At 37.9% G+C, this 15,806-nt stretch overlaps 1 protein-coding gene across 1 annotated transcript; it reads right to left on the reverse strand.

Moving 5' to 3' along the window:
- Positions 1-248: 248 nt before the first annotated feature.
- On the reverse strand, positions 249-15,597 carry LOC124271612 (hercynylcysteine sulfoxide lyase-like). The gene is made up of 7 exons (XM_046706769.1): positions 15,458-15,597; positions 15,137-15,279; positions 9,163-9,276; positions 7,711-7,863; positions 6,102-6,310; positions 4,597-4,755; positions 249-428 (listed from the first exon to the last, which is right to left on the reverse strand). The coding sequence occupies exons 1-7, from the start codon at positions 15,595-15,597 to the stop codon at positions 249-251; spliced, it is 1,098 nt and encodes a 365-aa protein (XP_046562725.1).
- Positions 15,598-15,806: the final 209 nt, after the last annotated feature.

Raw genomic sequence — 15,806 nt, forward strand, 5'->3', positions numbered from 1 at the left:
AGTTGGTTGACATGTCATCGTATCCCAATTGCGTAGATCGATGCTCATGCTGTTGATCACTGGATTGTCTGGTCCAGACTCGATTATTTACAGACCGCCGCCATATACCTGGAATATTGCTGAGTGCGGCGTTAAACAACAACCAAAGCAAACCCAACCAAAGCTGAAAATGCAACTACTCAAAACGTTTGAACATTACACAAATTATACGTGGTATGTTCACACTTGTGAGGCTAGAACTATTTTGTCTAGGGTTTCCTGCTAGTTTGAATGACTTCCAGGAGACAGTCTGCCAGTCGCTTGTACTCCTCCATCGTGTTGTATATCTGGCTACTGATGCGGAGATGTAGATGACCCTGGATCAACTCGATGGCACACTGGATGTTGTACTTGTAGCGTACGTCCGTGTGGAATGCTATCGATCCTTCCTGTAATTTAAATGGCATGACTATTACGCTTTAGACTATGCCTTTGGATAAATATTAACAATGAACGGTAAATTCGACTGCAGAATTATGCTTAACCATTCAGACCTGTGATGATCCGGGTCAGAACTGGCCTTCAGTAACCCATGCTTGTCGTAAGAGGAGACTAACGGGATCGGGTGGTCAGGCTCGCTGACATGGTTGGCACATCTCATTGGATCCCAAATGCGTGGGTCGATGCTCATGATGCTAATCACTTGACTGTCTGTTCCAGACTCGATTACTTTCTGACTGCCGCCATATAGCTGGAATATTGCTGTGTGCGGCGTTAAAGAACACCAGACCAACTTAACCATTAAGTTGAAGAATGGCTTCCGTTATATTAACATTATCGTTTTTTATACAGAAGGGTTATCTAAATTTTAAATGATATGAATATGACTTTCATCCTTGGTTTAACATATCAAAGAGACACAGCGTCCTGTGGAACGGAATATAACCAGAAAATAGAATGACTATATGTGTTTCTTTCAATGAGCGCCCACATAAAGGTAAGAAAAATTACAGACATAATTTCAGGATGACTGTTATGTCATTACACTGTTCACCTTAGTTTTCTTATCTTGAAAGACATCCATGTATACCTGACTCAGATATAAATAGAGTTTCTTCGTCTATTTCACGAAAGCGTTTTGTAAGTAGCACGTTGAAAACACGTTGACTAATTGTGAGACGCGCTGAAGTACATTCTTAGTGCCACTTAGTCTTCCATCGTCTTCACAGCAGAAGCAACCGCCAACACCATATTAACAACTCTTAAATATACTCAGCAGCAAACAAAACGTCAGTACGAATTCAAAATTAGATAGGCACTGTAATCAAATCATGACAGAAATGGACATTATAAGCGGATCAAAAACATTGTTTTGTGTATAATCTCTTGACACATCAATGAATAACTCAGCACAATTCCAAGACATTATGTGAACGTTTGCAGTCCATTCAGACTCTGATTACAAAGCCGTCATTAGATCCTATATCCGTGATCTAATGCAAAAAGTGGGAACCTCAAGCGGGTATTAATAAATTACATGCAATTAAACCAACTATCGGTCACGCCTATATGGGCTGTCAGTCCAGATTTGAAGATGTCATTACACGACGATGTTGTATTGGCCACAGCAGATACACACATGAATATTTATTGAAAGTTGCGCATTATCTGTTTTGCATCCCTTGTGATGAAAGAATCACAGATAAGCATGTCCTGCTTGACTGCGTTGATTTTTCCATCACAATGGATAACAATTTCAATTTAAAAACGATTAAGGATCTTTTTAAACATGTACATGTTCATTTGATTATTGTTTTTATTAAAAAGAAATTGATTTAATTGATAATTCTCTATTTTGTTTTGTAATTAGTAAAGGAATTTTAATTTGTTAGAATGTATTATTGACTTGGACTATTTGTGGCAATACCTTCAAAGGAAGTAGCGTAAAATGATTGGCCCCCTGAGAGGGTATGTAAGTCTCTCTTCATTCAAAGATTTGTTCATACTACATGTTCTTAATCGTAGAAAATGTGTTCTTTTAATGTTTACTCTAAACTGGAATACAATCGCCAACGACTGAAGGGATGATGTAAATCCAGCTAGGGTCCATGCAGGTAGCAAAAGCATTGTAAGTCCCCATGGTCCCTACTATGGTGATCAACCTGTTTGTACATTGTAATGTGTAAGAAAGATTTAGATTCACAAACTAGTGATCTTCCTGGACAGGATTTTTATGATTCAACTCTGTATTTATCATGTCTTTAGTACTTGTTTTAGTCACGATATGGCTGAAATATTGCCGATGTGACTTAAAATATTAACTCACTCATTCTCCCATTGTCATGTCTACCACATGCAAATCCGGGTAAGAATGGGTCTTCGGCAACCCATGCCTGTCGCAAGAGGTAACTGAAGGGATCGGGTAGTCAGGTATTATCCTAGTTGGTCACACATTGGTACAGTGTGTAAAGCCCATTTCTGGTGTCCCATATTGCTAAAAGCGGCGTAAAACTAAACTCAGTCAGTCAGTCAGTCATAGTTGGTCACTTTTCACACGTTATTACATACTTAGGTGTCATACGTCTTTTCCATGATCTATATTCAATTGTAAGAAAGGGTAAAATTTTTGGTAACAGTTCTAAAAAAAATGTTTATGTGACTTTTGAGGTAACTGCATATTTATAGTTCGTGCATTCTACATATTTGTCTGAGACAATGCAGCTTTGGTATATGTGTTTTACACATTACCGCATGTTATTACTTGTTTAGTTTTAATCTTTAAAAAAAAAACACATTAATTCAAAACCTGTACAAGGACATTTGTCACAGCATTGAGAGGGAATAATGAACAAGGTGTATGAGCCGAAGGCTGCCAGGCTTGAACCTTGCCTCGACAGCAAACAGCCAACAAAACGATATTTTCTTTCTTATGTTTTTATGTCACATTCCGAATAGCGTTTCTTGCCATTGTAATTACTTAAAATGTAAATTTGAATTAACAATGCAATCTTCAGGTCTACTTTCTGGTGTTCCCAAATGTCTATGGGACTTGAATAGATACAAAGCATGTGCACTTCTGTCAACTGTCAAACAATTGTTAAACATTGTTTGATAGGCATTCTAGAAGTTGGTGAGTCAAAAATGAAACATGCAACGTTATGGGTGACAACGTTATCAAGCTTCGATGTAACGTCGCTCTATGCAATAAATAAGAAGTTGTCATCCATAAAGTTGTACGTTTCATAATTGTTCAACAGTTGGTTTGACTAATGGTTTTCCAATACAGAATTTGTTAAGGCAGTTTACTGAAATCATGGGAGGTGCCAAAGTGGCAGTAGTCAGAAAGAATGTGTAGATGTAACAGAATGAATTGAAACCAGAATTGTTAATATTGTTCTTACCAAGCCCGTGCTGATTTTGGGGAAATTGTCTTGTACATTTAATTTGTTTGCCGTTTCAATAAACGCATGATACAGGGTTGATGCCCCGCGTCAACGTTTTCTTGCAACAACTGTATGATACTTAAAAAGATTAGATGTTGGTTGCTCTGATTCAGGGTTTTCAAACCAACACATTACGAGTGAATATGCCCGAGTTGAAATAGTGTTAAAAACATTATTTCAACGAGTGCATATTTCCCGTAATCACTCGTACCTTGTTGGCTATTCTATTTATTACCCATAATGTAATTCAAAAAGAGGAACCACGAAATGCAAAAACACCCGGAGACAGGACCTCAAACAGCTGATTCCTATGCATGAGCGTATTAAACCTAACTTCTTCGGCTGTAATAACATAAATACGCTATGGAAAATAGTACTTCGTAAAACCGCTTTAGGATACAACCAAAAAAAATGTTTAACATTTGTTAATATGATAACAATGATCTTTTAAATGCAATATCATTGAACTTAATAACAGCTAAAACGTTATTTGATCAAGTCAGTGCGCTGGAACATCGTTAATTCACGACAGACGTGTGTGTAGTGACGGGTGACGGTGTAGTGTTGAAACACACTTTGACGAAAACCTGTCAATTTTTGGGAAAGTCAACGGTTAAAAGTTGGGAAATCTAAAAGTTAACCATCCCACGAATACATCTAGAAAACGTTTTCTGTCAAGAAACTCAACAAGTCTGAAGATAAAACAACGTTTTGTTCTGTGGAAGGCGTGTTACAGCAGTTCCAAGAAGGATAACTCTAGTCGGAATCCGAGTCAATGGGAAGAATACGCCTATTTGGAGCAGATGGTCGACTGACAGAGGAGTCATTCGAGATGTTGAAGTGGAATACACCATCGTAAATTGGACCTGAGAATAGTGCATGTACAGAATGAAGATTTACGGCATGCGACAAAGACTGTGACGTCATGGTTGCAGTCTGAGGTTGACGATGAGTGGGCAGAGTGGTGGCGTTACAGGGGTTTGACAACAATTTATTGAATTTGTCAATGAATTTGGATCATGAAAAGTAGTTCCGTCAACCAATCATATTTCTTCTGCTTAGCTGACCAATCAACGTTGAGAATCACTGAAAAGCACATGTGCGATTCTCACAAAAATAATCACCTGCGTATCCTAGCCCGTATGGGTAATAAATACAAATGTTTGGCACATACCAGTGTACAGGGGTACTGAGGCAAGTCTGGCAGTCGGATCACCCTCATTGTGGGAGACTCCATACTCTGAGGTATCTGTAATGGCTCTGCTTGGAGCTTCTTGAGAATATACTCATGTGCCTCTGTGGCGAGACTAGATGCGTAGCCGATGATCTTATCCTGAAACAGATTCACGACATGAACATGACTAGGTAATTTTTCCAATTGTGTCTGCAAGCATGTAACACCCTTACCAGTTGGTAATAATATCTTTTGAAAATTCAACACATTTTACATACATACAATCCATCACAATCAAAAATAAAAAAGCAATATACACATTTCCGTCTATATTTTTATGACCGTCTATATCTTTAGCATAAATGTTCTGTCATCTGCTATATCTGCATGTTTCTTTTTTCCATCACAAGGGATAAATATGTTAGTGCAAAAACAGTTAAGGATCTTTTTAGCAGTATTAATTATCATTGAATTATTGAATTTTTTAAAAGAAATTGAACTAACTGATAAATGTTGATGGTTATGTTTTGTATATAGATATATATTTTATCACTGGTTGTTAAATTAGCCCCTTAGATTGTTAGTGGCAGTATCCTCAAGGAAGGTTGAAGTACCGTAAAATTATTGTCCTCCTGAGAGGATACGTAAATATTCGAAGAAAAATTTAATCTTCCACCTTTTTACTTGTAGCATTATTATTTTTATTTTAATTGTGGCTAAATTTGCTTACAATCGCCAGCAGCTGAAAGGATGGTGTAAATCCTGGAAGGATCCATGCAGGTAGCAAAGGCATTGTAAGTCCCCTTGGTCCATAGTATGGTCATCTACCTTCAGTTGTTGGCGATCAATAGCCCACTTTTACATTGTATTTTACTTTTAAAATATACATGCTAGCTAGTTTTAACTCTTTTTTTGTCATACTCTATTTAGTTTACAGTCCGTTGATTACTAGTTATTTAACTACTTGTATTTATTGTGTATGTACAACATTTCTCGTCACTATATGGCTGAAATATTGCCGAGGCGACGTTAAATTTTAACTCACTCACTCACTCACTCTCCATGGTTCTCATTTCATTAAACCCTGGCCATTCCCGTGGTTCTCCCGATCCCAGATTACCTGCCCTTAACTTAACCAACCAGTTTGATGCTTCTCAACTCCAACTAACCAGAATGCTAAACACCAGGAAAGATGTTGTGTTGGCGACCTCAACAACATGGTGGCCTGTCCCATTCCATACGATAAGTTTTGCGATAAATACAATCTATAATATTCCCTGAAACGCTAGAAAATCCTAAAATTATTTTTCGTTCACCCAATTCTCTTCGGCTGGTAAAAACATTGATGAAACTTAAGGGCGTGTAATTTTAGATCGCAAGAATTACGGGGATATATTCGAGTGGTTTGGTTAGCCGAAAAGCGAGCAAATGAGTTATACACTGCAAGGATGTCGTTCTGGAAACAAAACCAAAATATATTCAGCCACCGAGCTGCTGTTAGTTACCATTCCTCCAATCCGCTGGTAGAATTCAACTGCATAGTTGGCAGTGGTGAATGGGGTCTGGTCTGCAGTAGCCACTAGGAAGAACTGTTTGTCCAGGGACAGTCCGTGGAACCAGCATGTCACCAGCGGGCGAACCCAGGTATGATGTTCCCGCTTCACGTATAACATTCCACAGCCCCTGGGAGTGAACAGCCACTTGTGGAAACTGCCTGTATAAGACATAAACATTAAAGCACCAAAAAGTGCAGAATTCAGCACCCGTGAAGATCCGGGTTAGAATTGGTCTTCATGATTGTCGTAAGAGGCGACCAATGGGATCGGGTGGTCACGCTCGCTGACTTGGTTGACACATGTAATTTTATTACAGATCGGTGCTCATGCTGGTAATCACTAGATTGTGTGGTCCAGACTCGATTATTTACAGACCGACGCCATATAGCTGGACTATTTCTGACTGCGGGGTTAAACAACAAACAAAACAAATACAGAATCCAGCTGACCGAGTTATTTCTCTCACTTCTAAGTACAGTCAAGTGTTCTCGTCACGATATGGCTGAAATATTGCCGATGTGACATTAAATAATAACTCACTCACTCACTCACTCCTCAGTACGATCACATTATTCCTGCTTTGGAATCTCAACACTGGCTTCCTGCTAAATTATATAGTTTCTGTATGATGTTTAAATGGCTTCACATTCTTGCTCCAGCCTCAACATCTCTCCTCACAGAAACCAACTACAACTCTCTGTTCTCAGGATCAACATCTACTTTCAGTTCCACCTGCTCGTTTCCGTCTTTTGGAGGAGCTTCTATCATGTCGCCCCACATCAATGAAACCCTCTGTTACAACCTATTAAACTATCTACATCTCTGGATTGTTCTTAAAGGAATCGACTGACTGACTGAGTTTGGCGTAAAACCAAACTCAGTCAGTCAGTCGATTCCTTTAAGAACAATCCAAAGACACAGCTTTTCACGGCTGCCTTCAAATGATTTTACAGATTTTATACTTTTATGTCTGTAGTTTACTTGCGCCATGAGCATGCCAGTGGACACTGGTACAAAATAAACATCCACTGTTATTATTTGATTATTAAAAACTGGGAACCTTATACAGAACATGTTAACAACAGCATTACTTCCGGATTTAGGAGAAGTGGTTTGGGTGAAGGTAGGGCTTAAAGGGTTAGGGATTCAGTTAGTTGTTCTTTGTTCATTATGTTACATTTCCAAACATAGACGGGCATCGAGTCAGTCTGATAATGAAGGCGGTCGCCCTTCATGCCGAAGGACTCGATTCTCGATTCTCACGTGGGAACAATGTTAGAATATAATTCATAGGTAATACTGCTGGAATATTATCATGGGCGGCGTAAAACCATACTTATTATGTACACCAAATTCTCTATGATTTGAGCAACACATTTCACAGCTGCAATACTGATGACAACTGTCTCATTTGCCCGCTCGAAATATTATCCATTTACGAAAATGCTTAAAGTTACTTTAATTTGTGTTACAATTTGTTTTTGAATCGGAAACAAAAACAATCCGTGAAAACCTGTCCGTATAAATTCTCTCTCCTAAGGTATGAGATCCAAATTACCCGTAAAGACATCGGCGCCGAGTTCGGTGAGATTGACTGGAAGCGTACCAACAGCATGTGCACCGTCTACAACGGCCATAACTCCATACCTGTGACACAGATCGACGAGGCGCTTCAACGGCATCACCACAGCTGATGGACTGGTGATGGCATCTGACATACAATTACAGGTTAGGGTCAATACATACATAAGACAATATTTACGTTATCCAGCAAAATCATTATTTTGGTCATTCATCCGAAGATGCTAAGATGCCGAGAAGATACCCAGATCCTAAGATGCCCAAGATGCTGAGCAGGTTCCTATTTCACGAGGAGTCGTAGAGCTAAGACTGTCATAAGTGTTCGTTAAAATGTGAGAATCACAGCTCTACGATCAGTTCGTGAAACGGAGCCCTGGCCTTTCTTTGGGTTTATGTGTCTGATAGAATCGAAATCATTATTAAGCGAGTGAATAGAGCATTTCGCAGCACTCCGATATCTCAGGGGGTTGCAGTTAGCGTTGCGGTTCGGCCAACTTCACTGATATACAAAGAAAGTACACACCTGGTGTTTTGAGACTATTAAAACAACGTAAATATTTTGCTAGCAATGTTCCAATTGGGTACGATATCTATGGTGCTATTGCAACACGTAGACAATGTGTGCGACTTGTGAGTCGCAGTCAAAACACTTTTCTACATAGTACGCTGTTTTCAGGAAAACATTTTACCAACGCATCAGGTGTGTACTTTCTTTTGTATGTCTGTTTAGTTTGGTGGACGGCTAACTGTCCACAGTGTCGGTATACAATGACACACTGAGACAGCATGGCTAAACATTACGAGGGCGATTTTGGACGACTCTAGGCGACTCCCATACAACATTTGATTACAGACATAAGTACGTGGCCATGAGGGCTGTGGAACATGTGCTTTTGAAGCAGATATTACTAGGTTTGGTCATGGAAACACACTCATATTATACTGGGGACCGATATTTGTTATGGGTATACTCTTTGGTTAGGTGGTTGGTGTTTTACGCCGCACTCAGCAATATTCCAGCTACATGGGACCAGACAATCAACAGCGTAAGAGTCAATCTTCACAATTGGAATACGATGTCAATCAAGTCAACGAGTATGACCACGCGATCCCGGTAGTCGCCTCTTACGAGAAACATGGGTTACTGAAGATTGATTCTAACCCGGATCTTCACGGGTTCAGGATGGAATGCATTTTAATACTGGTACATGGTTCATGTATGTTTCCATATTCCTTTCAAACATTATGGATTGCAATATTGTTAACTAATGAGTTCCGGAATATTGGTTACACAAATGTTTTAAAAACTGTTGTTCTCATTTAATTGAATAAAAGACAAAATTAGTCACAAATGATGTTTCCCTTGGGTTGCTGAAGATCAATTCTACCCGGATCTGAACAGTTTATGGCTATACTGAACAATACTTACCTATGATTGCAATTTTGGTGTTAAGGTTGGATTTGAAGAAGTCTTCATATTTCTCACAAATCTCATCCTCACTCGATATCGGAAATTGGATCTCCATCTCAAAGAGTTGAACTCCTGGGAATCAGAGGAATATAGTCAGTGGTTATGAGACAAACGCAGGTGAGACATTCTCAAAAGTTACAGCTATTTGGTGTACAAAAGACAACATAATTGAAATACAAAATCGTCAATCTTTTCTTTCACAAATGGCAAGATACGTTGTTAAGGTTCACATATCAATAGTATTTGAGGCTTAATTATGTGCCATATTTTTATGAAGACTAATTAAACTAATTAGGACGAAGACACAATGTCTTTCCTGCAACAACAGTAATATCCACATTTTTCTTAAAAATACATTGATATGTAAATATATTGTATTGTAAAATCTACCTTATGTGTTATTTTGTTACTCACACTTAAAAAATCAGTTCTAAAATTGCATTTTTATGAAATAAACCTGTTCTACACTGTGTCAGATGAAAAGGTGAAATCTGTGGGTACTTTGCCTTCCCTCAAAAATTATTGCACTGAAGGTGATTTGAAGAGAACATTTTGATATTTCTGAGTGATTTCTGACAATGTCTGACAAACTCTTTAGATTATAAAACATTTACTTAGTCCTGTTATATGAAATACAGTATCGTTATGCCAAAGACACCCTATGTTATTGGAAAGAAAGTATGCCAAATATATTTGAAAAACTATTTAATTGTAGCAAATATCTTTGATCAATCTGTAATGAAAGGAAGTTTTTTTTGCCTGTTACCATCAGAAGTATAGTAGGTGTTACATGATATAATTATATCTCCAAATAAGGCGAGTAACAATTACATGTTTGTTACAGAGAAGACAATTCAATCGTATATTTGAGCTAGGATAAGAATACATCTATGGCAGTGAAGATAAGATAGGTTCACATTAATCAATTTATGAAAGTATTGTTTTTACCATACTTGAAGTGCAAAATATATAGTCTGGTGTTCAATAAAAACTTTAGACATTGTGCTTGAATAAACAACAATAAAAGTAACAGTTACCATTTTGAAATTTGTTTTCTAGGAACTCAGAAACTCATTTCACAACAAGTTTGACTGTAATTGCCATGAATTTATCAAACTGTCAAACAGGTTTGCAACTAGCAAAAGTATCCAAGTTTGGATCACATTCCTCAAACTATCAAACAGGTTTGCAACCAACAAACGTATCCAAGTTTAGATTATCTTCCTCAAACTGTCAAACAGGTTTGCAACTAACAAAAGTATCAAAGTTAAGATCAAGTAACAAATCAATCACTAAAATTAATCTCCGCATTTGTCATACCCATCTTGCCAGGTCTGAAAAATATACAGAAATGAATGTTTCATTGAAATTTTGTTTCAGATTATGACACATTAACTTTATATAGGAAACTAGATGTTAACACTTTGATGGTTTTGCAGACTGATCATTACGATGTCATATTTATTATAGTCACAGTCACACACTGTCTTTCAAATAACAGTCTTTGAAAATGCATAGCATTCAAAGTTTCTAGAACAGACTTCTTGTGAAGCATAAAGAAAGCTTACGTCATATATTTGATGCTCATCTGAATGAATCAGGAAAGACAGAAAAATGAAAGATAATTAGTATTAAACTGTCTTTGCAGTAACAACATAAGTCTTTTAAGTAACAGCTATTTTTGAAAGACATAGCATACAAATTTTTAGGGAAAATAGGAATTGTTACTCAAAATATAATCTTAAAGGTCACAAAGCAAATCTACATGAACAAAGACCTACCAGAGATAACGTTTATTTTCAAATTTGTATTTAATTGTCTTTGCAGTTACAGAATTGTCTTTCCAATAACGACCTTTGACAAAAGTTAGTATGATTGCATTCAGACCAGAAAGTGTAAAATATGTTTCAGCCTCAGCATATATAAACCTTAGGTCATTACCACAAATCAACTGTTAATGACATTGACATTAAAATAAAAGAATATGTGACTAACCAATATTGATGTTTCTTTGAAGCAACATTCAAGGTCTTTCCCAATAACAAAATAGCTGTTACAGAAAGACTGTTATATGAAAGACAAATTGTAAGAATAAAATTAAGAGAAAAATAATGACTAGTCCCTTTCCAATTCAGGCAACATTCTTATGTTAAAATTATGGCTCTAAATGCAAAGTGGTATTTTTTGGATAATTGGTGTTATCTAAAAGGCACCGATAAAAAATACTCGCAAATGCTGACCTTTTCAACTTGATTTTCTTTAAAAAAATTGTCTTGAACTCAACACCACATGTTCATCACTCTCAACCAGAAGTTGTTGATAAGCATAACATATAGTTCCACTTTCACAGGATGAGGGATCAATAATTATTCATAATTCTATGGAACTGTTACTGGAAAGACATTTTTCTTGTATACAAGAGAAAAAAGTTGTTTTTTTTATATCAAAATTCAGCTTGAAAATGATGAACGTCTACCAGGAATGGGCAAAGGGTCTATTCTTTTCAACCACTCCAGAAACAATACCTTCTTAAATAAAATTTAGTGCGCAGTAGACACATGATGTTAGGTTTTTGCACCTCGATACATGGCAAAATGCATGTCCCTGGTTACAAAAAAAGGAAAAAAATAAACATTATTTGGTCCTTTTGTTTGTGATAAAAACATTCCAAGTAAGGTTAGATATTGTTTATGAAGGAGAAATCAGATTGTTAACACACTGATAAAATTTGACGGTTTTATTGAGGTTTTCATCCTGATACGGGAAAAAGCGGCATCTTTTGAGAATGACTCAGGTATGTTGTGGAACTTCTCCATATCACTAAGTACTACCACATCTACTTTCCAACATGACGCCTATGGAGAACCCTGTCTGGAGTCATTATGTTGTCAGTGTTTTCATAATAGCATTGTGGGTATTATGCTTCACAAGTTGCGAATTGTCTTTCTCATAATTTGGAGTTTCTGTGACATTCCCTGATTCCCTGCTATCCCCAAACATATACACACATGTATACACACACACAACGACACAAACGCACTCACATATAGATGCAAACCAACCCACACATACACACAAACCAACACACATACACACAAACCAACTTACACACTCACAATCCAACACACATACACACACAAACCAACACACATGCATACACATCAACACATTCACACAAACAGATACATGCACACCAAAACACATGCATACACATCAACACATTCACACAAACAGATACATGCACACCAACACACACACACATACATACACATCAACACATTCACACAAACAGATACATGCACACCAACACACACAAACCAACACACATGCATACACATCAACACATGCACACAAACAGATACATGCACACCAACACACACACACACAAACCATCACACATACATACACATCAACACATTCACACAAACAGATACATGCACACCAACACACACACACGCACAAACCAACACACATACATACACATCAACACATTCACACAAACAGATACATGCACACCAACACACACATAAACTAACAGATACATGCACACCAACACACACACACAAACTAACACATGCATGCACGCCAACACAGACACACCAACCAAAACACATACACACAGAGCAACACATACATGCATACACATTCACTCAAACTAACAGATACATGCAATCAACACATACCCACAAACTAACACATCCATGCACACCAACACAAAAACACAAACCAACACCAGTGTATGAAATAAGGCCCGTCCGACCGACCGAGACGGTCTAGTTTTCTGACGGACAGTCTACATTTACAGCTAGCCAGTGCGATGGTCCGGTAAAAAATTTATATGTTCAATATATTTGAGTAAATTCATCATATTTGGTCTAGTTAAATCCATTTTGGGCTGATAACCCTGATGTTGGACATTTGGCTTATTTCATACACTGCCAACACAAACACACACGCACACACACACACAGACCATTCGATACACCCTTCCCTTTACCCCAGATTCCTCCACGTGTAGTTTTAAAAATCCTGTTAAAATTTTGAAAAAGAGAAACGTATATATATTGACATGGCTAACTCAATCATTCATGTTTTCTTCACATATATACATTTGCATTCCTAAAATAATTGCTCACGTCACACGATAAAGATGCAATGCCAACCAGCACCATGTCAGTATCACATGTATCTTTCACTCTTCAAAATATCCTCGCTTTGTCTGGTTGTCCTATTTTAGCTCTGTATCGGGAAAGAGACGCCCATGGTGGGAGCTGAGAAGATTTGTTTGTTGTTTAGCCAATTTATCAAATACACTTTCAAAAAAAAATTGATACGAGTTTCATATGGATTACCGCATCAGCAGATTGTGGATCCGCGTTCCAATACCTTCAAGCTCATTATGATTATTATCTTAATTTTCCGCCGCCTCACCCTTAAAGAGATCCGCTGTGGCCTGACAGGTGTAGGCTACAGGCCTAAATGTCAGAGTTGTGTACATCAGAATATCCCCAGGCTTGTAAGGGCAGCACTTCAGCACTGTGTTTATACCTGTGATTAAATTTATCATGTTGTCATTAAGCATTGAATTTGCATTTACAAGATTTCCCTAATGTCAAAATGTGACTTTATTTTGGAAATAATTGCTGCATGATTCCTTAGTTGCAGGTGACCTACGTTTAAAAGGTTAACAGCCACTTTACTGTATCATTCCACCGGTACCGATTAACTGCATGGTGAACAAAGTGGACATTTAGACAAATGTCTTTTGTCTTAGCAGAAAAACATGGGATATATGCATTGAAGAGTGCGGAAGGATCGGTGCCTTGAGTTACTAAAAACCATGCTGGCGAACCTGTCTCTATCCCAAGGCCTCACTACCGGGTACCCAGAGTAAACAAAGGCATGTTAGGGTAAACGTAGTCTGCCTAATTAGACACAACATGGGTCTACCAATCTAAGAACCTCCCAAACCGCCCTCCCCTGCGGTTAACATTGATAAGGGCCAAAGTGAAACGATGATGATGATATCGAATCACAATGAGGAATTATCTTTAGTGAGTGAGTGAGTTATTATTTAACGTCACATCGGCAATATTTCAGCCATATCGTGACGAGAACATATGTGACATGGAAATATCTTTAGTGAAACAAATATGGTGCTGACAAACCCTGAATCCTGGACTCGAACCCGACCTGTACGAGAATCTAACTTAACATAACATATTGTATAATTCAGGAACAGGAATCCCTGAACCATCACTATATGCCTGATACATATACCTTTTTTCAGTTGATATACAGGGCACCGGCCCATTACAACACAGATAAGCACATAAACTGACCGGCAAAAGAACGAATACCAAAGGTTACCATTTCTCAAATTTTAAAGAAAATTTTTGAAGGTAAAATATACACTGAAACATGTCGCCCCAACGTAGTAATTTGATACCTGCAGTGAAATTCACTTGCGTATGTCTGACGCCACGTGTTTCTGTAGTATGCGTGTGATATTTATCTCAGGTTGAGTACAGATGTTGCTAACACCTCTGTATTATGTTTTGTGTGTCTAGGTAGTCTGGGTTAATGGTAATGACCTCTTGAAAACCATGTATACTTTCTTTTGCCGGTCAGTTTATATTAGTTTCTTTGTTCATGCGTGAATATAGATAATGCTTCTCGTACATGCATCAATTTCGAAGTAGGTACAGACTTTTAAATTTGAAGGCATGCAAATGACATATATACATAGCTACATTTTGCTTTGTATCAATGTTGTAACTGGACATTATAAGTGCAAACTGTTGCCCTGACGGATGTTGTATACTGTTTTGGCTATGTATTTGTGCCTGAAACATGTCTCCAACGTGTTAATGAATAAGGGCGACAAAAGCTGATTACAATGTCAGACCGGTAGAATCATTACAACTGCTACCTGTGGTCGTATTCTCCACAAACACCAGATCCTGCTGTTCACAATGCATGAAGTCTGCTGCTGCCTTCTGTGATTCCTGCCAGTACGTGTAAGCATTCCTCCTGTACCAGTCATCGGGGTGTCTTTCCATCTCATCCAGGAATCTGAAGTCACCAATAGATATGAAGTTTGCTGTCTTAGGCGTCTGAGTCCATGATGGAAAGTAAATCTTTTTCAACACTGATCATATTTTCAGTAATGTTAAGAAACAAAATTGATCGAATAACTTGGTGTTAGGTCGCACACACAGCCTTCCACAAAAGTAATCCGCTAGAAATTTACCTTCGTTGCACTTGTTGGACACACTTTGGAACAGCACCAAATGATCCATGGTTGAGAAATGTCTCGCTTTTCTGGAGGGAAAACTCTTTTCTAATCTTTGCCCCGTACTCTACAGATTCATTTAGACCTTCCAGTTCCATGCTGTGGAGATAAACATCGATATTGTGAGTCACATCGTTGTTTCATACCGATGAGATAAGAACTGATGTGGTTTGGTTGTGAGTTGACCTTCCAGCTTCATACTGTGGAGATAAACATGGATATCCTTGGGTTGTGAGTTGACCTTCCAGTTTCATACTGTGGAGATAAACATGGATATCCTTGGGTTGTGAGTTGACCTTCAGCTTCA

This window comes from Haliotis rubra, unplaced genomic scaffold, assembly GCF_003918875.1.
Source record: "Haliotis rubra isolate DU_JTF1 unplaced genomic scaffold, ASM391887v1 Scf1028, whole genome shotgun sequence".
Taxonomy (NCBI): domain Eukaryota; kingdom Metazoa; phylum Mollusca; class Gastropoda; order Lepetellida; family Haliotidae; genus Haliotis; species Haliotis rubra.